The 25,778-nt window shown below is 45.1% G+C and overlaps 1 protein-coding gene across 8 annotated transcripts in view; it reads left to right on the top strand.

Annotated features, from left to right (window-relative positions):
- Positions 1-19,661, top strand: part of LOC142466844 (uncharacterized) — a 57,532-nt gene extending 37,871 nt beyond the window's left edge. Inside the window, exons 1-5 of one of the 8 annotated variants that reach the window (XM_075572355.1) lie at positions 4,973-5,117; positions 5,572-5,697; positions 7,705-7,778; positions 12,366-12,553; positions 17,938-19,661. In XM_075572355.1, the coding sequence (XP_075428470.1) occupies positions 18,447-19,427 (981 nt within the window). In that variant the 5' untranslated portion in view covers positions 4,973-5,117; positions 5,572-5,697; positions 7,705-7,778; positions 12,366-12,553; positions 17,938-18,446 and the 3' untranslated portion in view covers positions 19,428-19,661. Of the gene's footprint in view, positions 1-4,972; positions 5,118-5,245; positions 5,698-7,573; positions 7,779-7,840; positions 7,931-12,365; positions 12,554-17,937 lie in introns of those variants that run through there. The other 7 variants (XM_075572360.1, XM_075572357.1, XM_075572354.1 and 4 more) reach the window with 7 other exon arrangements.
- The last annotated feature ends 6,117 nt before the right edge of the window (positions 19,662-25,778 follow it).

The following is a 25,778-nucleotide window of genomic DNA, read 5'->3' on the forward strand; positions in this document are numbered from 1 at the left end:
TTAAAGGAATCCAAGATTCTAGTTGATAGGAAAACCAATTTTTTAAGTAAACCAATGGGCAATTTTAGGTGTGGAAAATGTGTGATGTGCCAATATATGTCTCCCGAAAAGGTCTTTGAAGATCAGCAGACAGGGCTACAACATAAAATCAAACATTTTATCACGTGTCAAACAAATTTTATAGTTTATATCATTGATTGTCCATGCAAAAAATGCTATGTTGGAAAGACCATCCGGCCCCTAAAAGTGCGAATTGGCGAACATGTAAATGGTATTAAAAATGCCAAACGCCATGTACAACAAGGTAAAAAAGTACATAATCTAGCACTACATTTTTTGGAGCACCATAACGGGGAAACAGAAGGTTTACGTTTTAGAGGCCTGGAGATCGTACAAAGGGATATTAGGAAGGGCAATAGAGAACTAAAGTTACTTCAAAGAGAACAATATTGGATATATACACTAAGAAGTAAAATACCTAGTGGGTTAAATGAAATGATAGAGCTTAACCCCTTCCTCAGATAGATTATGTGATTTCAACTCATACTTGATAATTAATTTATGAACATTATAAGTAATAGAGAACTAGTTTAATATGTTATTAATGGGATAATTTAGTATTTTATAGTTAATTATATATGTATGTATGCAATTAATTAATAAGGTAGTCTTATATATTTACAGTTTTATGTTATGGTAAGGTTTAGGAGTAAATCAATTGTTATTCTTAATCTTATTAATTTTACTAATGTTTTGGGTAAAATCAATCTGAAGTTAGAAGAGATGATTTGTATGTATATATATATATATATATAAGTATATTACATAAGGAAAAATAGTAAGTTAGATGATTGATCGCAATAAGGTTTTAAATAAGGTTTTAAATCAGGTTTTTAAATAGTATATGTTAATTTAAACAATTGTATTGTAAATAATTAATTTTTATGAATTTTAAAACATTTGAGAGATTTTTAAGAATTATCTAAAGGGTTGAGTATATAATGAGTATAATCTCTATGTTTTGTAATGTGTTCACGTATGGTTTTTGTCACAATATCATTAGGAATTACTTGTAGCAAGTATACACGTGTTTTGTGTTAGGGGCAAATAGGGGGTGGTGGCCTATATAAGGCAGCCTCCTGACATGCCCCAATACCTCCTGATGAAGCGCTAGTGTGCGCGAAACGCGTTGAGGGGTTGCATAGGTTCTATGGTACACACGTCTTTTTTGGAGTGTGATACCTGCACGATAGAGGTACCTGGTTAACTTCCCTATACGTCACTATTGCCAGATAGTGCAATCTCGCGAGAGAGCCCGCCCACCATCCAGCATTGGGTAGACTTCCGGTTCCGGTTTTGGAACACCGTGGTGATCCACAGTGGGAAAGAGCAAGAATGGGCAGGGGTAGTGACAGCAAAAGTGACGGACGGGCGTGGGATCCTCATCGTGTATGCAGCTATACCTGATTGTAAGTTTTAAATTGTACAGTGTACTGAATAAAGTGATTGATTGGTTAATACCCTTTTTTTTTTATCTGTCTGCGCTCCAACTTTTTTTGTAAATTTCTGAGATCTAAGGAGGGGCAGAAGAATGTAAAGCTTTTAAAGTGAGGAGGAGAATTGAGTGTGAGATACGGGATTTGATCGGAAGCCAAGAGAGGGAGATGCGGAGACAGATTTAGGAAAGAGTAGAGTGATTCTGTCAGCAGCGTTTAGGATAGATTGTAGGGGAGACAGGTGAGAGGCAGGAAGGCCGGACAGCAGGAGGTTGCAGTAATCGAGACGTGAGAGAATGAGGGCCTGAGTCAGAGTTTTAGCAGTCGAGTAACAGAGGAAAGGGTGTATCTTTGTGATATTGCGGAGGAAAAAGCGACAAGTTTTAGAAACGTTTTGAATATGAGAGGAGAATGAGAGAGATGAATCAAGTGTAAGCAGCGTGCTTGGGCTACTGGGTGAATGATCGTATTTCCAATAGTAATGTGGAAGGAGGTAGTAGGGCCAGGTTTGGGAGGAAGTATAAGGAGCTCTGTTTTTGCCATGTTAAGTTTCAGTCAGCGGATGGCCATCCAGGATGATATTCCAGAGAGGCATTCAGAAACTTTGGTCTGTATAGCAGGTGTAAGGTCAGGGGTTGAAAGGTAAATGTGTGTGTCGTCAGCATAGAGGTGATATTTAGACCCAAAAGATGTGATTAGGTCACCTAGAGAGAGTGTGTAAAGAGAAAAGAGAAGGGGTCCCAGGACAGAGTCCTGGGGTACCCCCACAGAGAGATCGATAGAGGAGGAGGTGTTAGCAAAAGAGACACTGAAAGTACGATGGGAGAGGTAAGAGGAGATCCAGGATAGAGCTTTATTCCGAATACCAAGAGTATGGAGAATGTGAAGGAGAAGAGGGTGGTCCACGGTGTTGAAAGCTGCAGAGAGGTCGAGTAATATGAGCAGAGTGTAATGACCTCTGTCTTTGGCAGCATGGAGGTCCTAGCCAATTCCAATCTGGCTTTCGCCCCAAACACTCCACCGTAACTACCCTGCTAAAAGTTTGCAATGAAATCCAGTGTGAAATGGAACGGAGACAACTCACTAGTGCAATATTCCTAGATTTTGCAAAGGCTTTTGATACTGTTGATCATGTTATCCTGCTTAACAAACTCCAGAGCTCTGAAATACGGAAGCATGCTTTAAACTGGTTTCAGTCCTACCTATCAGGTAGATCCCAACATGTGTCCATCTCAGGCTCTAACTCCAACCCTCTGGATATCACCTGTGGTGTCCTGCAAGGCTCTGCTCTGGGGCTTCTCAGTGTTCATCAATGATCTTCCCACAGCTTGTAAGGAAGCCTCAATACACATGTATGCAGATGACACAATCCTATATGCACACAGCCATAACCTCTCTGACCTTCAACACATACTTCAGTCTGACTTTTTGAGACTCGAAAACTGGATTTCCCACAACAAACTGTTTTTAAACACTGACAAGATTGGAACAATGGTATTTGGGACCAAGACTACATTTTTAAAGCTTCCAGCGACTGAGCTCCAGATTAGAACCATCGCTAACACCACTCTAACCCCTGTCGCTAGTTTTAAATACCTGGGCAAATGGTTTGACTCCCACTTAACATTCGGGATGCACATTGATACCCTGATAACCAAGACCTATGCCAAACTAGGGGTACTCTACAGGAACAAATCCTCCCTAAGTCTCCTGGTCAGAAAGCGTATCGCACAGCAGATGCTAATGCCAATTATTGACTATGGAGACATAGTATATGGCTCGGCACCTCAAAGCCACTTTAGCAAACTTGACACCCTCTACAATTCAATTTGTCGTTTTGTTCTCCAATGCAACTACAACACACATCACTGCGAAATGCTCAAAGAACTAGATTGGTCATCACTCGAGTCTAGGCGCAAAGTTCACCTTTCCTGTCTTGCCTTTAAATTCTTTATGGGCAAGCTACCCAGCTATCTGAACAAGCTCCTCACCCCTACCACTTGCAGCACTTATCACCTGAGATCAGACTCCAAAAGACTGTTCATGGTCCCAAGGCTCAACAAAGTATCCGGCTATTCCTCCTTCTCTTACCGTGCACCCCAAAACTGGAACAACCACCACCAGTTTAAGTTCTTTCAAATCTAAGGCTGTCTCACATTGTAATCTGGTCTGTAATTGTTTCATACGCCCATAATATATATATTTTCTTTAACTGTGCATGAAATGTCTTGTATATAATGTATACACTGTTCATTTATGTAACTGTATTTCTAACCATGTATTATTCGTCTTAACTCTGTGCCCAGGACATACTTGAAAACGAGAGGTAACTCTCAATGTATTACTTCCTGGTAAAATATTTTATAAATAAATAAATATTAATAACCTAATTCTGTGATTATAATAATGCATGAAGGCACGTCTCTATAAAAGCTCACATGTGTAGCCTCCTGCCCTAGTGGGGACTCATATGTCAACCCTCACCTTGTGGGGGCCCATGTGCAGCCCTGACCCCATTGGGGACACGAGTGTAGCCTCCCATCCCAGTGGGGGTCCCGTGTGGAGCTCACCCCAATAAATGTATTAAACACCCCAACAGCCAGGGTAGCCACCTTCTACTGAAGGCAACCCAGAGGCATTTTAAAATTTCGCGAATTACCTTCGGCTGCGTTTCTGTGATATCCTCTGGCATCGTTCCAATATAGTCACTGCATCACCCACAGCAAGCCGTCAATATGGCCGTGCGGCGTCAAATGATGCCATGACAACTGATGCTAAGTGACGTCACGGTGTCAAGTAGCCATGACAACGGGACGTGCTGTGTGATGTCACTTAGCGTTCCCGTTGCCATGGCAATGTGACGCCATTTGACGCTGCGTGACCATATTGAGAGAAGTTACTGGCAGGGGAAGATGCCGGGAGGACTTTGAGGCCGTCGGGAGACGCTGCACGCCACCACCGGTAAACCCGGAGCCCGGAGATACGTCGTCAAAACCCGGAGTGGTGGCAACTTTCCAACAGCTATGGCATATACCCCACAGAGCTTACAATCATTTATACCTGTGTTACCGGGAGAGAATGGGACCCATAACCGCCCCTGTGATTAAGGCCGAGCAGCGCGTATAGCGATAGCCGTTATTATTTATGTCAGTGGCAGACACCTTGATGGTAAAGGTTACGCAGTTTGTAATGGGTTTGTTAATCACCGAATTAAACATTACACATTAGGTATTTGCACAAAGGGAACCTACATTCTGCCGCCATCTTATGTTATACAAATGTTATATAAAATTTCCTGACATTTGCTATGAACATTTGGCTTGTCATCATCACGTGGGGTCCTTCTAAGCCACGCCCCCGGCAGGGACACGCTCTAAGCCACGCCCCCGGCAGGGAAAGTCTCATGGTGTCTCTTCCCCTTTAACATTAGCCCCTCTGCTGGTTATTATTATTATTACTGTGATTGGCTGCTGCTGGTCACGTGGTCGCTCTAGACCGGAGGCACACAAGCAGCAGGAAGCAATCCCTTCTCAGCCGGGCAGGGAGCAGCAGCAGCAACGTCTCCCACACATGCAGCAGCAGGGAGGGGCCGGGAGAGTCAGGCAGGATCCCCCCTCTGCGGTGAGTGTCCACGCGCCCCTGCCCCCCCTCCCCTCTTTCAGCAGGGTCCTAAAGCCCGTAACATAGCGCGCGGCACTTATAATTGGCTGTGAGTTCGGCTGCGCGCGCACGGCAATGAGCCGGCAGACCGGAGGGGAGACTCTGAATAGTCTTTTCTCCCTACTGCCGCTGACGTCACAGTCTATTGCCCAATCAGGTGTGGGGCGGGGTGTGGTTTCATATAGATGTTGGTAATACAGGAAGTTGATGGACTTTATTTCACATATGATGGCCCAATGAATACAAACGGCTCAAAACACCTTGTGCTACCCTAAAGAGCTGACACTCTATAATGTGGGAGGAGCCGAGGGACATTCTCAGTCAGACTGAGCTGACCCAGGTCTGAAGTTTGGGGTTTAGTTCATGGAAACTGCTCCAGGATCTGAGCGTCTTCTTAACCCATTTTGTTCTGCAGGGTGTCTGTATTTTTAACTTGCTCAGTGCCTGCGTGTTTGCAGTACGTCCACTCCGACCCTGAAATAATATAGGGAATATGTCTCTGCTGTTAGTGATGTGGACGCCGAAGAGCATCCACTAGCAGGTAGGTTGTACGCGGGGTTAACCGCAGCCGTGCATACTCATACTAAATATCTTCTCTGCTTACATGCATCGCTTGCTTTCCTTTCGCTTGCCGCCTGCTCAGCGCTAGCGGGGACGCAGCCTTAGTGCTGGACCTCGCTGGCAACTGCAGCGGACGAGAGCCCTCCCCTCAATGGCGCCGGGCCCGCTGAGAGGATAGATAGAATTGAGAACAGGACTCGATACGGAGCGCTAAGCCACGCCCCCGGCGGTTCAGCCAATGAGGGCGAACCTGCCAGGTGACGTCATGGCCGCGCCCCGTCACTCCCTCGCCACGCTCTCCCCCCCCCCCCGGTCTTTTGGTCTGCAGGTTCCTGCAGACCGGGGAATCGGCTGCACGCGCCGACAATCTCGCGGGCGCGCGTTGCAGCGGAGTTACCGGGGCCTTAGCCTTACCTGGTATAGCGCAACAATCAACCCCACGTGGGGACAGTTCTGTGAGCCAGCAATAAATACACGATTCAGGCATATATGTATATAGGGTTTATGAGAGAACAGGCAATAGCTGCTATCTTTCCCCAGACCTATATCCTGAATGAACACACGAGGGAGCTACACCTCCTCTGTTCAAGTACTTCAGTTGGCAATCAGTCAGTAAATACAAGTATAGCTACAGTGTTTTATTTAATCACACCAGTTATCCACGATCACTTTAGTTTAAATAGGAATTCCACATCCTTCTACACGAATTTAGGTTAATCACATATATTATAAGTACATTTTTGTCTATGACATGTAAGCTATTCTAAGTATGTTCACATGACTGAATTAGTTATATATATAGGCGCAATATCAGAGTTGTGAGCCACGAGAAGTTCTGGTAGGATTACTAACCTACCGTTCTTATCAACACAGTTAGCATTATGAGGTTTGATTTTAATCACATTCTTTATGGTTCATTGTGTAAATAAATTATTTTCTCTATATCAGTGGAGGTGGCTAATACCACCTCTTTCCAGTCAATGTGATCTTATTCACTTAAGTGGAGTGCATGATTCAAGTGGGTTCTTTTCTGTAAAAGTACACTAAAGTGATCAGAAACTGTAAAAGACAGAACCCAAGACTAACAACATAAACAGACTAACCCAAAACATAAAAGACAAACAAAGGGAAGTAACACTGAAATGGAACCAGCAAACAGCTTAAGTAGTTCTGGATCCATATTTAAGACTTCCAGTTAATATGAATAGATGAAGAGGATGGAGGTGTCAAGGCGTCGATCCACTATTGAAAAATAAAAATGAACGCCTGTCACGAAAGCACTTCAGATTAAGCTGCTTTTTAAGTCCACCTCCATTACTGGTACGCAGATGGAATATCCCGTAAGCTTCACGTCTTAATAATGCAGTGTCCCTATTTAGAGCCCTTCCCAGTGGAACTATTTCTATGCACATTACTCTCGTGGCTGCTATAGAACGCTTGTGTTGGACACAGTGTTGTACCAAGATGGTCGGATCGGTACCTTTCTTGATTACACTTTTGTGTTTAATAAATCGGCTTTTTATATCAGCACCTGTATGTGGGTGACAGATTGTATCTCCAGTGCAAAGGCTATTTCAGAACAACAGCAACACCTATAATTTCCTGGTTTCCCATAGCTTAAAAAGTGGTCACCATGTTACAGCAACCCCACTTTCTGTTTAGTTCCACCGGAAGAAAACTCACCTTTGTGGCACTCATGTCATCTTGTCGGGGATTTTTTAATTACAAGTGTATTTTTTTTTTTTTTAAGTAATAAGAAAGTAGTCACTGGTGTGGCCTGTGGCTCCCATTCCTTTCAAACTGTTGGTACATACAAGTGAGCATCGTATATATATTGCTCTCTAACTTCTGTTCAGCTCAAAAACTGTAGAGAACATACCTGCAGCACATATCCAAGTGGCACATTATAAGTGGCATGACTACTGAACAACTGAAGTTTAAAAGGAAGGAACTCTTACCCTAATGGATCTTATTCTTCTCTCCTCAGGTAAAAAACATCTCTAAATCCTCATTGAAGTCTTTGCTGTGTGTATTATATATATGCAAGTGATCCAATGCTAGGTAAAAAACATCTTTAAATCCTCATTGAAGTCTTTGCTGTGTGTATTATATATATGCAAGTGATCCAATGCTAGGTAAAAAAAAACCATCTCTAAATCCTCATTGAAGTCTTTGCTGTGTGTATTATATATATGCAAGTGATCCAATGCTAGGTAAAAACCATATTTGAATGCTGTTTTCTGTCTACCCCTAATCAAATTAAGTGTTGCCACCTAGGCAGGGAACACCCTGTGTAGAAAACCATCTGTTGAATGTGCCTCAGCTGTGTTAATTAAGCAGACAGAACCACACTGTCAGGCGACTTTTTAGGCCCATATAAACTGTGTCAGAACAGCTAGTCTGCCTGCAGCACATCTCCAAGTGGCCCATTATAAGTTGCATGACTACTGAACAACTCAAGTTTTAAAGGAAGTTCAAAAGAAGTGAGGAAGAAGTGGACACCCCAACTGGCCCTGATTCCTGCATTTGAACTACGCTGGAAAGGAGGATATCATCTGTACCAGACTGCATCATTACTGCTGTGATGCTGCCTTTACCATTTATATTTGCTGTGACTTCACTTCTTCACAAATTATGCACTTCTTTTTACCAGCCTCAGTATGTCTCTAACTCCATTCATATATCTCCATCTCTCCTTTCTTCACCACTTCTCTGTTCACATGAACTCCTTTCTTACCTGCGTCCCCTGACATCACACAGCTATATCCCCTGCTCTAAAAAAAACACCCTTACAAATCATCCTCACACATCCTCTTTCTATCCATGCTTCTCCTCCTTGGTTCTGGGGATATCTCTCCCAATCCTGGTCCCTGCCTTATTTCTACATGCGCTCGTCCTCGCCTGCCAATTGCAACCTCTACTCCTTCTGGTGTCAACCCCTCCAACCTCATACCCATCCCCTGCCACCCTCCCTCCTCTCTCCCTTTCTCCTGTGCCCTTTGGAATGCTCGCTCCCTTTCTAACAAGTTCCTGTCTGTACATGACTTTTTCCTCTCTCACTCTCTGCTCCTATTTGCTATAACTGAGACCTGGCTCACTCAGTCTGACACTGCCCTGGAAGCTGCCCTCTCCTATGGTGGCCTTTCCTTCTCCCACACTCCGTGGACTGATGGCAGGGGTGGAGGCGTGGGGCTCCTGCTCTCCTCTCTCTGTCGTTACCGAACCCTTCCTATTCCTCCCTCTCTTGCTTTTCCCTCCTTTTGAGGCTCACACTGTCCAAATTTTTTCTCCTCTCCCTGTCCATGTGCCGGTCATCTATCGCCCACCTACTCATCCCCCTTCTGCCTTTCTCTCTCACTATGAATCCTGGCTCTCTTTCTTCCTCTCCTCAGACTCCCCTGTTCTTCTCCTTGGGGACTTCAATTGCCACATTGATGACCCCTCTCTCCCTTGGGCTTCCCGCTTTCTTTCTCTAACCTCTTCTTTTGGCCTTCAACAGTGGACTGCAGCCAGCACCCACAAGGATGGACACTACCTAGACCTGGTTTTCACTAAGAACTTCTCTCTCTCCGATTTCTCCATTTCCCCTTTTCCTCTCTCTGACCATCATCTCATCTCATTCTCGCTATCTCGCTTCTCCCCTTCTCCACCTCCATCTACCCCCCGGTTCTGCAGAAACCTGCGCTCTATTCACTTACCTGACTTTGAGTCCACTTTACGCTCCTCCCTCTCCTCTCGCAGCTCTGCTACAGACCCCGACAACCTGGTCAGGACATACAACTCTGCCTTGTCCTCGTCTCTTGATATACATGCCCCGCTTTCTCTCTGCCGCACTCGCCCTTCTATCCCTAGACCCTGGCTAAATTCCCACACGCGCATGCTGCGTTCCTCCACTCGTTCCTCTGAACGCCTCTGGAGGAAGTCTCACACTCTCGCAGACTTCCTTCACTACAAATTTATGCTATCCTGTTTCAACTCTGCCCTCTCGCAAGCTAAACAAGCCTACTTTTCTGCACTAATCAACATGCACAAGTCTAACCCACGCCGACTGTTCTCTGTCTTTGATACTCTACTCAAACCACCCTCAGCTGCCTCTCCTTCCTCCATCTCCGCTCAGGACTTTGCTGACTATTTTAAGGAAAAGGTGGAATCCATACGGCAGAACATCCCCTCTGTTTCTTCCTCCCATCCTGCACCTCTTCCTAACTCTCCTCCTGCCTTCCTTAACTCTTTTTCCACTGTCTCAGAGGAGGATGTGTCGCTGTTGATCGCCTCTTCTCCCTCTACCACTTGCCCTCTTGACCCCATTCGCTCCCATCTCCTAAAACCTCTTGCTCCTACTATAATACCTACGCTCACACACATTTTTAACTCCTCCCTCTGCGCTGGAATTTTTCCATCCTCCTTCAAACATGCAACAGTCATACCATTACTCAAAAACAGCAAGCTTGACCCTACTTGTCTTTCTAACTATCGACCTGTCTCCCTCCTGCCTTTTGCCTCTAAACTCCTTGAACGTCTTCTATTCTCTCGCTTGCTCCATTTTCTCAACACCTATTCTCTCCTAGACCCTCTACAATCTGGCTTCCGCACTGCTCACTCCACGGAAACAGCCCTCACTAAAATAACTGACGACCTCCATGCTGCCAAAGACAGAGGTCATTACACTCTGCTCATATTACTCGACCTCTCTGCAGCATTTGACACCGTGGACCACCCTCTTCTCCTTCACATTCTCCATACTCTTGGCATTCGGAACAAAGCTCTATCCTGGATCTACTCTTACCTCTCCCATCGTACTTTGTGTCTCTTCTGCTAACACCTCCTCCTCTATTGATCTCTCTGTGGGGGTACCCCAGGGCTCTGTCCTCGGACCTCTTCTCTTTTCTCTGTCCACACTCTCTCTAGGTGACCTAATAACATCTTTTGGGTTTAAATATCACCTCTATGCTGACGACACACAAATATACTTTTCAACACCCGACCTTACACCTGCTGTACAAACCAAAGTTTCTGAATGTCTCTCTGCTATATCATCCTGGATGGCTCTCTGCCGCCTTAAACTCAACATGGCTAAAACAGAGCTCCTCATACTTCCTCCCAAACCTGGCCCTACTGCCTCCTTCCACATTACTTTTGGAACTACGATCATTCACCCAGTAGCCCAAGCACGCTGCCTAGGGGTCACACTCGACTCCTCTCTCACATTCGCCCCTCACATTCAAAACATTTCTAAAACTTGTCGCTTTTTCCTCCGCAATATAACTAAGATACGCCCTTTCTCTGTTGCTCGACTGCTAAAACTCTGACTCAGGCCCTCATTCTCTCCCGTCTTGATTACTGTAACCTCCTGCTGTCCGGCCTTCCTGCCTCTCACCTGTCTCCCCTACAATCTATCCTAAATGCTGCTTCCAGAATCACTCTACTCTTTCCTAGATCTGTCTCAGCATCTCCCCTCATGAAATCCCTCTTCTGGCTTCCGATCAAATCCCGCATCTCACACTCCATTCTTCTCCTCACTTTTAAAGCTTTACACTCTTCTGCCCCTCCTTACATCTCAGCCCTAATTTCTCGCTTTGCACCATCCCGACTTTTGCGTTCTGTTCAAGGATGTCTTCTTTCTACCCCCTTTGTATCTAAAGCCCTCTCCCGCCTTAAACCTTTTTCACTGACTGCCCCACACCTCTGGAATGCCCTTCCCCTCAGTACCCGACTAGCACCCTCTCTATCCACCTTTAAGACCCACCTTAAGACACACTTGCTTAAAGAAGCATATGAATAGCACTGCGGATATTCTGAACACATGATATATACAGCTTGGCCCCCTGCAGACGCACTTACCAGAACTCCCTCCTACTGTCTCTGTACGTTCTCCCTACCTACCAATTAGACTGTAAGCTCCTCGGGGCAGGGACTCCTCTTCCTTAATGTTACGTTTATGTCTAAAGCACTTATTCCCATGATCTGTTATTTATATTATCTGTTATTTATTTGATTACCACATGTATTACTAATGTGAAGCGCTATGTATATTAATGGCGCTATATAAATAAAGACATACAATACAATAGAGAAGAAAGAGAAGACAAGTCACATTATTAACAACTTGTATCTTTTTTCAGCTCTTTATAAAATAGCCATTACAGGCAGTCCTCGGTTATCCGACACAATGTGTTACTCAAAATGGCGTTGTAAAGCGAAACACGTTTTCCCATAGGAACACTGTTTAAATGAAAGGTTCCGTTCCTGAAGGCATTTTTAACACTAAAATACACCAAATATTTTATGCAGGCAATAAGATATGCAGCACACACATAAATTATATAGTGTATATACTGTATTATATATATAATATAACATAATAAATAATATATTATATAGTATAATATAATATTATATAGTATAATATTATATATATATACGCTCTTATGACGCTTTGCAACGTTGTTTATGTGAATGTGTATATATATACACACATACACAACGTTGCAAAGCTTCGTAAGAGCGTTGGATAAGCCATTTTGTCGTTGTAAAAATGAATATAGGTATGCATTGCATAGCGTTGGATAAGCCATTCGTTGTAAAGCGAAGCGTTGTAAAACGAGGACTGCCTGTACTTTGAGACCTCACTAACTGTCCCAATTTTAGGTTTGTAAATTGTGTGAGAAACGAGGAAGAACAGAAGCTTGTGGCGTTGCAGTACCACAGGAAAATCTACTACAGAACCTGCACAGACCTCCCCCCACACAGAGCTCCGGGTCTGGTATGGAGATGAATATGGGAAAGAGCTTGGTATCAAGAGGGCACGCTGTGGGAAAGTAACGCGCCAGCACCAGGTAATCAGGAATCTGTGTGTTGTGTGGTTTTTACATTTCTATTGTCTTATTACTGATGTTAAATTACAAATATTGATAGATCTGCATACACCATTACGGGTCAACTAGAACTTAATATCACTAAACCTGGCTTGAGTCAAAGGGCCGGATACAACAAGCTGCAGTAACCAAAAATGCCGTATTACCGCCCATACAAAAGTGCCTTATTATCGTGCAATGAATCAGCGTTGCAGCGCCAAAAATGAAGCACTTTTTATCGAACCAGTTAAAAGTATCGGATCTGCTAAAAACAAGGCATAATACCACTGTAACGCCTGTATGCCCGCAGACCTGGCAAGTCTCCAGTACTGAGGTGGGTAAGGGTATAACACGCACCCACAGCAGTGAGGACGTGCCCGAAGTGTGGTAAGTTGCGTTGCCGGGCCTGGTGAGGAAAGGGTTAACGTTAATACTTGCAGAGTCCGGGGTGCCAGAAGTAGACGGGTAGATGTCCAAGAGCCAAGGGTCAGGGGCAGGAGAAGGCAGCGTAGGGAGATCCACTTGCAGAGTCCAGGGGTAGAAAGGTACACGTAGTAAAGCCAAGCCGAGATCAAACCAGGGAAATCCAAACAGAGACAGGGTCAGGAACAAGGAGCTGGAACAGAGAGCTAAGCACAGGTTACTGCACACAGGAGCCACAGAGAAGCTATGCTGACCGGCGTTGGAGAGGGCAGACAGTGGTTATAAAGGGCTGAGAGCCAATGGTAGCAAGGGGTGGAGCGGAGGCTTGACTGAGTGGCTGCAGTGATAGGTCCAGGTAAGCAGGAAGGGAGACGGAAGATATCTGGTAATAGCCTGCAGCCGATGAGGGGAGGAGCCAGTAGCACGGGAGGACAGGTAAGAGGATCGGGTGCGCGCGCCTTCTGTAAGGCTGCCGTGCGCGCGCCCCGATCGCTGTGCGCCGCGGGGGAACTGTCTGCCGAGGAGGAGGTAAGGCGTTGAGGGAGTGGGGCAGAGAGCCGCCGTGGGACCGGAGGTGACAGGGACACGCTGAGAGGTGCGTGTCCCCCGATCCGTTACAACCACATTTACAAGTAAAAACTGCCATACATCAAGTTCCGATATTTATCGGATTGGGATGAACAGCAGAAATACCGCAAATATTTTATCACCTACTCCAGGCTGGCGTTAGCCCTGTCTTTCCTACAGTATGTATATAATGGCCAATGGAAATATTACTGTATGCTCATTTGCATGTCTTAGACAGGTCTGCAACCCTGCCTTTTACCATTATCACCCAGCACACAGTGCTTCCACTGCAGCAAGGGATTCTGGGAAATGACATGCAAATGAGCACACAGTATACTACCCATTTTATATATATATATATATATATATATATATATATATATATATAGTGGTTGACAAATCACCAAAAAATCTACTCGCCACACAAAAAAATCTACTCGCCACCTAGTACCAAACGTGTGCTGCTTGGGCCAATATTTACTCGCCCGGGGGTTAAATCCACTCGCCCGGGGCGAGCAAATGTATAGGTTTGTCGAACACTGTGTGTATATATATATATATATATATATATATATATATGTATGTGTGTTCGACAAATCACCCAAAAATCTACTCGCCCAACCAAAAAATCTACTCGCCCCCAACCCCGCTTTAAAATAAAATACATAAATAAAATATATTTAATAAATTCCTAGTCAGAACATTCGTTTTTGACAAATGTATTTATTGTATTACATTATACTACAATTAGTCCTTGTTACGTGTGTGTGTGTGTAAGTAAATGTTGGATCTAGAAATAAAAGCCAGATGTGAGTGACTAGTTTCCTGAATCCCTTAGCCAGTGTATGGACGTCCCCGCTGCACAATATCTAAAGCAGCAATCCCGCCTGGGATCTTACCTGATCCGCAGTCCCTCAATGTCCAGGTACCCGCATTCCCGCAATGTTATACATTGGAGGGGATGTGTTCCCTACCTGTCTTCTGGGTTAGGGGGGGTTCCGATGTCTTCCATGTGAAGCTTGAGTCAGATTTGGAAGAAAGAAGTATAAATTATGTCGGTGTAGTATAGGGCAGTTAAGATATACAGGGTAAATAAGATATCCAGATCGAGAGTGTGAGACAGAGAGAGTGTGGGTGAGACAGAGAGAGTGTGGGTGAGACAGAGAGAGTGTGGGTGAGACAGAGAGTGTGGGTGAGACAGAGAGTGTGGGTGAGACAGAGAGTGTGGGTGAGACAGAGAGTGTGGGTGAGACAGAGAGTGTGGGTGAGACACAGAGAGTGTGGGTGAGACACAGAGTGTGGGTGAGACAGAGAGAGTATGGGTGAGACTGAGAGAGTGTGGGTGAGAGAGAGTGTGGGTAAGACAGAGAGAGTGTGGGTGAGAGACAGGGCGGGGAGAGAGACAGGGAGGGGGGAGAGACAGGGAGGGGGGAGAGACAGGGAGGGGAGAGAGACAGGGAGGGGATAGAGACGGGGGGGACTGACTGATGGGAGGGAACTGGGTGGGGAGATGGTGACTGACTGGGTGACTTTGACTGACTAGGTGGGGGGGTGACTGATTGGGGGGTACCTTTGGTGTCCTACAGACACACACATATACACACACACATACACACTCCCATATACACACACACACACTCCCCCATATACACACACACTCCCCCATATACACACACACACACACACTCCCCCATATATACACACACACACACACACTCCCCCATATACACACACACACACTCCCCCATACACACACACACACTCCCCCATATACACACACACACTCACACACACACTCTCTCACTCTACACACACGGGGGGGTCGGAAGAGAGGAAAGGCTTACTGTGTCCTCCATCCTCCATGGGAAAAGAATGGCTGCTCGTTGGGGGCGGGCTCATATAGAGATTGACCGCGCGCCCACAAAGCCTGGGAGCGCGCGCCAATCAGCTGTCAGGTAGGGGGATTTTTTTGTTTGTTTTCCGGGCGTGTAAATGTATAGGATTGTCGAACACTGTGTGTAATATATATATATATAGCTTATATATATATATAAGCTAAACAAACATGGAATAGATGATAAAGTACATTACTGTACATATTAACCCCTTATAGTACATGGGTCAACTAGTCATCGGTTTCCATGACTAGCTGACCACAAAGGGGATAATATAAACACTACACTACCCCCATATGCCATCTTAATAGCTAGTAACGCATGGTTAGTTCTTGGTTTGTCCCGCAGACATAAACAAAACACTACAGCTCAGATACATCAAATTCTGTTAAAGTGGAGCTAATATCGCACCGGGGAAATAATAAACTAACGGGTGTTATTACCGCAATTTTAATGTGGTATATATCAAGAATGTGGTAATAATTTACTGGGTGTGATATTTGGGCCAATCTCGCTATATGAGAATTAACACGACCGTTAATAATCTGTTTTTTACCGCATTGGGTTAATATTTCTATCATAGGCTTCTGTAATGTATATTATTACAGAAACCTATGATCAAAATAACATTAGCCTGTTTCATGCCACAGGCATCAAACGGGTTAATACTTTATTTGAATTAAAACATTACCTAACCCTGTTAGTGGCCAGTGAAGCATTGCCATTCTAGTCGCTAAGGTAATTAATGGGTTAACCCTGCTCATCACCACCCCAACCTCTCCTCGGGAAGCCTAACCACCCTCCCGGGGCAACTACCGCCATCATCCACATCCCCTACTTCCGTCCCCCTTCTAGACTAATGTCCAATATCCCTATTAGACAAATGTGGTTTTAAACATTAACAAAAAATATATGCATGTTTAAAACAAAACAAAAAAGAACATTCAAAATATATTTTACACATAAAACCATTGATTATCACTGTGGATAACTAGGCCCTCTCAATGGGGGTTGGGGGGGGGGGGGCAGATATCCGCATTGCTGATAAATGCTAACCCAGTAATAAATAAATACATTAATAACCCCCCTTCATTACCTCCAGTGGCTAACCGCTAAGGTAATGAAGGGAGTTGGTGGATGTACCATGTGATGAATCCCCTTTTTTGGGTCCAGGGATGTCACCTTAAAGGGAGGGAATCACATTCCTTTTTTTTTTGGAATCACATTCCATGATTTTGCATTGTTTTTGTGTTTGCATTGTCCCCATCACCGCGTGTGTGTGTGTGTGTGTGTGCGTGCGTGCGTGTGTGTGTGCGTGCGCGCGCAAACATTGCATTTTATTAAACACTATGATATCTATCTATATCATAGTGTTTAATAAAATGCAATGTTCGTATGGGGGAGAATCAGTTACACAGACTCCTTGGTTCCCTAAAAAAACAAAAAGAAAAACCTTTTAAACAAATATATTAAAAAATTAACATAGTTCTGGAATTCACTGGATGATATTGGTATATCTTAATTAACAAAACACAGAACTCCAGCAAGCTCTTTTTGGGAACCCCTGAGCCCCCACAAAATATATATATATATGTGTCAAAATGGAGTGCTATTGAGCGTGGCATATGCTGGAGGTTAGTGGCTCCTCCTTCCCAGGTTTTAAGCCCGCCCCTCCCCACTTCCCTAGTTTGCAGGTCCTTTCATTTTGCTGGATATAGACCCACTGTGGTCTTTCTACCTCCTAATAGAGGTAAATGAGAATTTTAATCCTAATAGAGGTATATTAGTATTTTATCTGTTAGTGTTAGGGTGTCTGCCTTGTCGTGGCTAGCAAGCTTACAACGCTTTGGCCAAAGGGTTAAACTAAATGACCCTATTTCAAGAGAATATATAAGTATTTTACTGTGTGTTTGTCATGTTGGATGCAGCATTGGGCTTCTCTGTCGTCTGTTATATCTTAATTAAGTCTGAATAACATCTGTGATGTCAAATACAATAATTGGGCATTTGGTTCCTGATTTAACAATGGAGATTTAGCAGAAAGTTGGGTCATCCTATAACTATTAGAGACCTGGTACATGGTGCGGTAACGGGAACACCCGGTGACTGATATGTGAGCTTCTAATGAGGCGTATTCTATTCATTGTACAAACTGTTTTTAATTATACGTTCACAACTGAAACTATCGACTTACTATTTATCAAAGGATTTGAAAAGATTTCTGTCACTGTAATTGGTGTTTTGCAGCTAGTGAGATTTCCTTTTAAATCGTTAAATATTATGATCCACTTTAAATGTATGATCCACTACATCTACTCTCCCGGCCCTCATGCTGCACATATTGTACTAAACTCTTCATTTTTACAACGTACATCTATAGTTTACTTTTATCCTGAACTTTTTGTGATATGCCAACTTACCTCTACTTCATGGCCTTTTGTAAGACAGTTTGTGTAACAGTGACTTTTTTGTCTCGTCTAGTACAAAGACAAGCACCAATAATCCACCCATCCCAGCACTGCAAGGTTGCTTTTAGCAGTCAAGATTACATCCTCAAACATCTGAAGTTCAAACACCCAAATGAGTATATGGAAAAGATGAGGACAGAACAATCTTGCAACATTCCAATAAATATGACAGAAAATGCATCTTTTAACCCGTCAAATATATATTAGCAGCTGCCACAGGAAAAGATCTTGGAGAAAGTGAGAAGAGTCTGACTTTGTTATCAGACCTACAGAAGAGGACACAGACCAGGGAGAGACTGCATGTATGTGGGGAATGTGGGAAGGGATTTAGTGTGTTATCTAACCTGAACACACACAAGCGGACACATACAGGGGAGAGACCACATGTATGTGGGGAATGTGGGAAGAGATTTAGTTCGTTATCCAAACTGAACACACACAAGCGGACACATACAGGGGAGAGACTGCATGTATGTGGGGAATGTGGGAAGGGATTTAGTGTGTTATCCAGCCTGAACACACATGAGGACACACACAAGGGAGAGACCGCATGTATGTGGGGAATGTGGGAAGGGATTTAGTGTGTTATGCCACCTGAACACACACATGAGGACACACACAGGGGAGAGACCGCATGTATGTGGGGAATGCGGGAAGGGATTTAGTGTGTTATGCAACCTGAACACACACATGAGGACACACAGAGGGGAGAGACCGCATGTATGTGGGGAATGTGGGAAGGGATTTAGTGTGTTATGCAACCTGAACACACACATGAGGACACACAGAGGGGAGAGACCGCATGTATGTGGGGAATGTGGGAAGGGATTTAGTCGGTTATCCAGCCTGAACACACACCTAAGGACACACACAGGGGAGAGACCGCATGTATGTGGGGAATGTGGGAAGGGATTTAGTGTGTTATGCAACCTGAACACACACATGAGGACACACAGAGGGGAGAGACCGCATGTATGTGGGGAATGTGGGAAGGGATTTAGTCGGTTATCCTGCCTGAACAGACACAAGAGGACACACACAGGGGAGAGACCGCATGTATGTGGGGAATGTGGGAAGGGATTTAGTGTGTTATCCAGCCTGAACACACACATGAGGACACACACAGGGGAGAGACCGCATGTATGTGGGGAATGTGGGAAGGGATTTAGTGTGTTATGCCACCTGATCACACACATGAGGATACACACAGGGGAGAGACCACATGTATGTGGGGAATGTGGGAAGGGATTTAGTGTGTTATCCAACCTGAAAACACACAAGCGGACACATACAAGGGAGAGACCGCATGTATGTGGGGAATGTGGGAAGGGATTTAGTGTGTTATGCCACCTGAACACACACGTGAGGACACACACAGGGGAGAGACCGCATGTATGTGGGGAATGTGGGAAGAGATTTAGTCAGTTATCCCACCTGAACACACACAAGAGGACACACACAGGGGAGAAACCTATCTCTAAAGCCAGGCATGTTTTGGGATAATCAGCGACTAAGACGCTCACATATAAGTGCACACGTATCTGTGTTACGCTAAATCAATGCAAAGTCACTAGTTTATGGTGCATAAAACGAGCAGTTTTAAAGGATAAAAAAAGTTATAACTTTTTAAATGCAGGTAATTTGTATCATTCTTGTAGTTTTTTTTTGTTTTTTTTTTAAAGTTCTTAATGTTTTATATTTTCATGCTGTTGGTTCTAATAAAATGTGTGTTCCCCATTATGCTGAAGTGGTCTGTAAGCAACAAGGAAAGAGCAAAAACGGAGCACTAACCATGCGTGGTGAACAGAGAGGTGCATGTCCTAAAAGTAGTAAAATGCTAAATGTATTGGATCATGGAGCAAAGGCTAAGAGCCCAAACCAACATGTTTCAAGCCCAAAGGCTCTTTATCAAGGAAAAAAGAGACCGTACTTTGTACTCTCTAGACGCGCTGATGTCACCAACCCCAAGCCGACCAGGTGATTCTCCCACTGACGCACAATGCGTAACATCAGCGCGTCAGAGCGTGTACATTTGAACAACAAAACTTTATTCAAGGTAACACTCCGGTAGTACACACACAAAAGCATATACATATACATAAACGTCCCCATAGGATAAGAACGTTCATTACCAGAGATATACAATGTTGTAGTTATAATTCCTAAAACTAATACTGTAACCATATGCACATAATATATCTCCCAGTGTCAAAGGTTGCCTGAACCAGTCCCAACCCTATGACTCTTGGGTCCACACACAAAGCAAACTGCAGAAGATGATTGCAAGAAAAAGGAAAAACTTAAAAAAAAAATACAATATATTTACATTAATATTAACTAATAACATTGCACATGTTCATTATTAATTATAAAAAATTTTTTTGTAACTTCAATTTGTATTGTGGTTTTTTTTTCAATACAAACAAGTCATTCCATATACAGTACTGTCATACATTGAAATTATTACTGCCTCTCCTTTAATATGTCTTCCATACGTAACATATCTTTGCATTAAGCTAATTCTAACTTACAACCTCGATAAAATAATCTTAAGAACAGCTAAGAAAACAAAAAGCAAAAGGGAATAGTGGGGAGGGGGGTGGGGCCTCTCCGTTGCTGCTTGACCACGATGCCCTCGGGGAGCCTTGTTCGTCTCCTGTGTGGAGCACCCATGCCCTTGCATTTTATCTGGGCTCTCTGATTCGTCCTTTCTGTATGCGACCAGCAGCTTTCTCCTCCCCACTCCTCAAACGAGAATGCATTTAGCACTATCATTGCCAAATTGTGGCTCTCTCCACTCCTGGGATGTCTGTCTGTGCCAACCACAGCGTCCAGGCTTTTAGAAATTTGTCGCCAGTGTCGTTAACCAGACTTGTTAACTTTTCCATCTGGCAGCCTGTCACGGTAACTTATGACAGGCTGTAATTTACACCAAAAATAACTGTGTTGAACTGGTACGAGCATTAGATATGATAACATATCATTTATTCCTTGATAAAGGTGAACACATGAGATATACAAATAACAGACAAAATATGGACACTTAATTAAAGGTTAGGACAAGAAAGCCATCAGGATACAGGATGGGCCATTTCTTCCATAATTCAGTTGACATCACAGCAATACATGCAGATCATGAATGAAGACATGAAGACAATTGAGTAAGGGGGGACTCTGGTTTATATACCATTTTCACCCTTCTGTTAGACTCAAGGCGTCGAGCTGTCTAGCACAAATCTCTTTGAAGCTCTTTGAAGCAGATTTTTGACTTCCATTGTTAGTGTGAAGTATCACACTTAAAAACCACTCAGTTCATTGGTTCCTGGGCCCAGCATAAACAATTAGGCAGTTAGCCTTTGATCACCGGGCTATGTTAATTCTTTGCAGGATGTTCTTCCTGCCTATTAGCATAACAGATTGAGTCTGCAGTTTCCAGAACAGACCCAAACCACATACATTTTAATACATACACATATTAAAATACCCGGTTCTGGTAGGTCCAGCGGGTCCAAACTTTCCAGACCTTAATGCTGGAACTGGGACACCATATGGTCCGAGTTTCAGCCCGCTAGGACCTTGGGAATCGGAGTTACACAAATATCACATAAACCGTTTCATATTTTATTATAAAAATCTCCGCTAAAAAGAAATCTCAGCGTTTCACTAAATCCCCATTGAAAACAACGGGCTCCGGTGGGTGCTATGGTGGTGCTGACGCTGGAAGTAAGGATCACGTCACCAGCAGCAGGAATAAGTCGGAGCCAACCGTGAGGAGAGTAAAGAAACCTTTTGAGGCCCATTTCTATCTACTTTTAAGTAAGTAGCTTGCAACGGTGGGGGTGTACGGAACTGACCATAGGGTACTGCGCAATGGTTGTTTTGTTTTCATTTCCAGATCAGTCTCCAATCTATAAGGAACGGGACATTGTGGACTGTGGATCTTATCCTTTGGACTGCATTCTCCTGTCAGGTTTAATATCTGTCAGTGCGCCAGGGAATCATTGTTTGTATTGTATGTTCTTTGTGTTTTTTTGTTTTTTGTTGTTCATGCTCTGTATACATGCCTTGTGGATAGGCTTGTTATATTCCTAAGGCAGCCACTCCCCATTCTATCAAAATAGTCTGTGAAGGATCACGTGTAGGGTTTCCCATAAAGGGGATCCCCTTTTGTTTGTAGAGCACCTATTTATTTTATTTAGTATATAGGCTAGGGTTTATAGGTTTGAGCGCTGATTATATGTATTTAGTTTAATTTTTTCACCACAAGGGTCAGTCTGCGACTTGGTCTGGCTTACCTCGCTGGTCCCCTCAGAGACCGCCGCCTTCGTTGGTCCCGATTGCAGGGGGACTGGAGTGGCCGCCGCCGGCATCATCTGGGCCAGGAAGCAACGGGTCGCCGCCGCAGCAGCGCCCATGGTTGGCACAGGGGGAATGATGCAGGACCGGGGTCCCAGGTCTTTGTGGAGAAACACGGCTCCAGGCAAACTTGGTAAAATAACCCCCTCCCGCAATCCCTGTCCCTCCCCCCACTCAGAAAGGGCTCCGGTACTTTGCCGGAATCGCGGCTCTGCCGCCGCCGCCGCCGCCATGGGCGAGCTCCGGGTAGCTGTCGCAGCAGTACCTGGCTTTGATGCAGGATCGCCTGCGTGGATTGTGGGGCTCCGGTCATCGCTAGGAATCGCCGACTCCGCCAAACAATGTGAAACACCCACCTCCCGCACACACCAACCCCCCCCCCAAATAAAATTGCCGCCGGCAGGATGCCGGAGTGGCGGCTTCTTCTCCGCCGCCGCCGGTTCTCCGCCGGGATCAGGTGGATGGCCGCCGCTCTCCGCCGCTGTTGCTGATGCAGCCCGTCCAGGTTCTCCAGGAGACGTCCCGAGGAGGGTTGTCGCCCTGGCTGGGCGGGAGCCATCAGAGGATGCCGCTAACTGGGTCATCTTGTCCGCAGCTCGTGAGCGCTGGCCCTGAGGGGCTTCTTCGCCAGACCGCGCACGGTCTGGGCACCGGGCATTATTGTGGCCCGTTTGTTGGCAGTGCAGCAGCGCCTGCCGGTGCTTCTCCGCCACCGGTGGACTAACCCCAGCAAGGGGCAACGGAGTCCAGAGCGGAGTTGCTCGAGCGCCGGGCTCATTCCGGAGCTTCTCCGCCGCCGGTGGACTAACTCCAGAAGGGGCAACGGAGTCCAGAGCGGAGTTGCTTGAGCGCCGGGCGCTGGGAGGGGGTAAGTGGGTCGGGACAACGCCAGCCTCAGGAGCTCGTTCCGCTCCGCCTGGGACCACATCCCTCCCCACGCAGACAACAGTGAAAGCTCTTCCAGGGAAAATGGGCAGGCCGCCGCAGCGGCCGTTACCTCTCCGGCTGTAAAACTTTCGGGGTCTCCGCGATCACCCGCTCCCTCCACAAGTCTCTGCCGTCCCGGAGCTGGGTCCATTCCCTGCTCTCCGGGCGGTTTGATGGTTACAGCGGCTGCAGCTGTGGATCTTTGCTCAGCCTGCCGGGTTTCATGCTCACCGATCGCTGCCTCTCTCTCAGCCTTGCTGGCTGCTGGTCCCCGCGCCGACTTGATGCACTCCTCCGGTCTCGGTGCCCGGCTCCAGTCAGACGGATGGCCGGCACTTTGGTTCTGGAGGCAATGCTTCTCACATGTAGGGGAACAGTGAGGAGGTGCCATATCTTGTGTTATATGTTGTACACTGTGTGTTCAATATCTTTAGTCCCAGGAACTCGCAATTACCATCGAGCTCCCACTATATTACAGTATCCCTCAGTACACTGTAATACAGGTCCAGTTCAATCCCGCCGCTGCCACCAGTTAATTACAAGCCTGTCACGGTAACTTATGACAGGCTGCAATTTACACCAAATATAACTGGGTTGAACTGGTACGAGACTTAGATATGATAAAATATAATTTATTCCTTGATAAAGGTGAACACACGAGATATACAAATAACAGGCAAAATATGGACACTTACTTAAAGGTTAGGACAAGAAAGCCATCAGGATACAGGATGGGCCATTTCTTCCATAATTCAGTTGACATCACAGCAATACATGCAGATCATGAATGAAGACACATGAAGACATGAAGACAATTGAGTAAGGGGGACTCTGGTTTTTATACAATTTCCACCCTTCTCTTACACGCAAGGCGTCGAGTTGTCTAGCACAAATCTCTTTGAAGCTCTTTGAAGCAGATTTTTGACTTCCATTGTTAGTGTGAAGTATCACACTTAAAAAACACTCAGTTCCTTGGTTCCTGGGCCCAGCATAAACAATTAGGCAGTTAGCCTTTGATCACCGGGCTATGTTAATTCTTTGCAGGATGTTCTTCCTGCCTATTAGCATAACAGACGGAGTCTGCAGTTTCCAGAACAGACCCAAACCACATATACATTTTAATACATACATATATTAAAATACCCGGTTCTGGTAGGTCCAGCGGGTCCAAACTTTCCAGACCTTAATGCCGGAACTGGGACACCATATGGTCCGAGTTTCAGCGCGCTAGGACCTTGGGAATCGGAGTTACACAAATATCACATAAACTGTTTCATTTTTTATTATAAAAATCTCCACTAAAAAGAAATCTCAGCGCTTCCCTAAATCCCCATTGAAAACAACGGGCTCCGCCGCCGTGGGTTTCAATGGAGCAACTCCGCCGTTGTAGTCAATGGAGTTTCCTGCCATAGACTTTCAATGGGGAACAGCCACCATTGAAGTCTATGGGAAAATCCACAAATCTTTACCTTCGTCCACACTCCGTCTGGTTGGTCTGAGGGGGCTGGGAAGGGGCATGCATTAAAGCCGGAACCTTGGCTACATGCCACCCAAATCCCATCCCTCTGGGCATTCCAGAACCGGAGGTATGGACTTACACTTTTCAACATTTTACACTTAGTCATTTTTCCGCCACGCGGCTTTTCCCCCATTGGAATCAATGGCAAAAGTCCCGAACTTTCAAGGGGGTCCATACTCCGTTGGGTTAGCCCAAGAGGGTCAAGGATGGTTCTGCAGCCATGCCGGAGCCGTGCCTACAGGTACCCCAAACCCTGGCCCTCTGGACCCTCCGGAACCGGAGATATGGACTCATGATTTTCAGCTTTTCACACTTAGTCGAAATCCTGAGCTGTTTCTGCCGCCGCCATTGGAACCTATGGCGTGACCCGCTCTCTCGGCACGACCCTTCTCGGGGGTTCAGGATTCGGGGAACCGGTGGTGGTCGAGTGGGAGGAGGCCTAGAAACTAGGGGCAAAAATAATTTTATTTCTAGGTGCTCTAGAACTGTAGATTCCCACGCCACTTAACATTGAACTTGACTAAAGTGATTTAACTCTTTTAAAGGTTTGTTGTGTATGTGGGATATGATCCCAATCCTCAGGGCTCAGCTGTATGTGGAAATATCTTGATTGAAGTTTCAATCACAATACATCTGGTCATTAGAGCATATAATAAGCTGTATGAGGCTCAATATAATATAATACAGATAGGTGTACAGGTACAACTGGAGGAGTGACACAGAACTCTATATATACCATAAAGGCACTGTCTAAATCCCCAGTAAACCAAAGTACATACCTATTGATCAATTGATCTGTGATGGAGCCTCAGTAGAACAGCTGCTCTGACTCAGAAGTGTGCGTGCATCACGCCAGTAGCTTGAATAGGCAGTGGGTGGTCCCGTGGGGTCCGACGGCGGAGCACTGCGGCTGTAGAAAATGGGGGCTGCACACCAGTTCCAGTTAAAAACGGCTTTATTTGGTGGTCATCAGGAGTACAAATAAACACTCTGACGCGTTTCAGGACTGTTGTCCCTTTATCAAAGAGTTTTAACTGGAACTGGTGTGCAGC

This window comes from Ascaphus truei, chromosome 15 (genome assembly GCF_040206685.1).
Source record: "Ascaphus truei isolate aAscTru1 chromosome 15, aAscTru1.hap1, whole genome shotgun sequence".
NCBI classification, from domain to species: domain Eukaryota; kingdom Metazoa; phylum Chordata; class Amphibia; order Anura; family Ascaphidae; genus Ascaphus; species Ascaphus truei.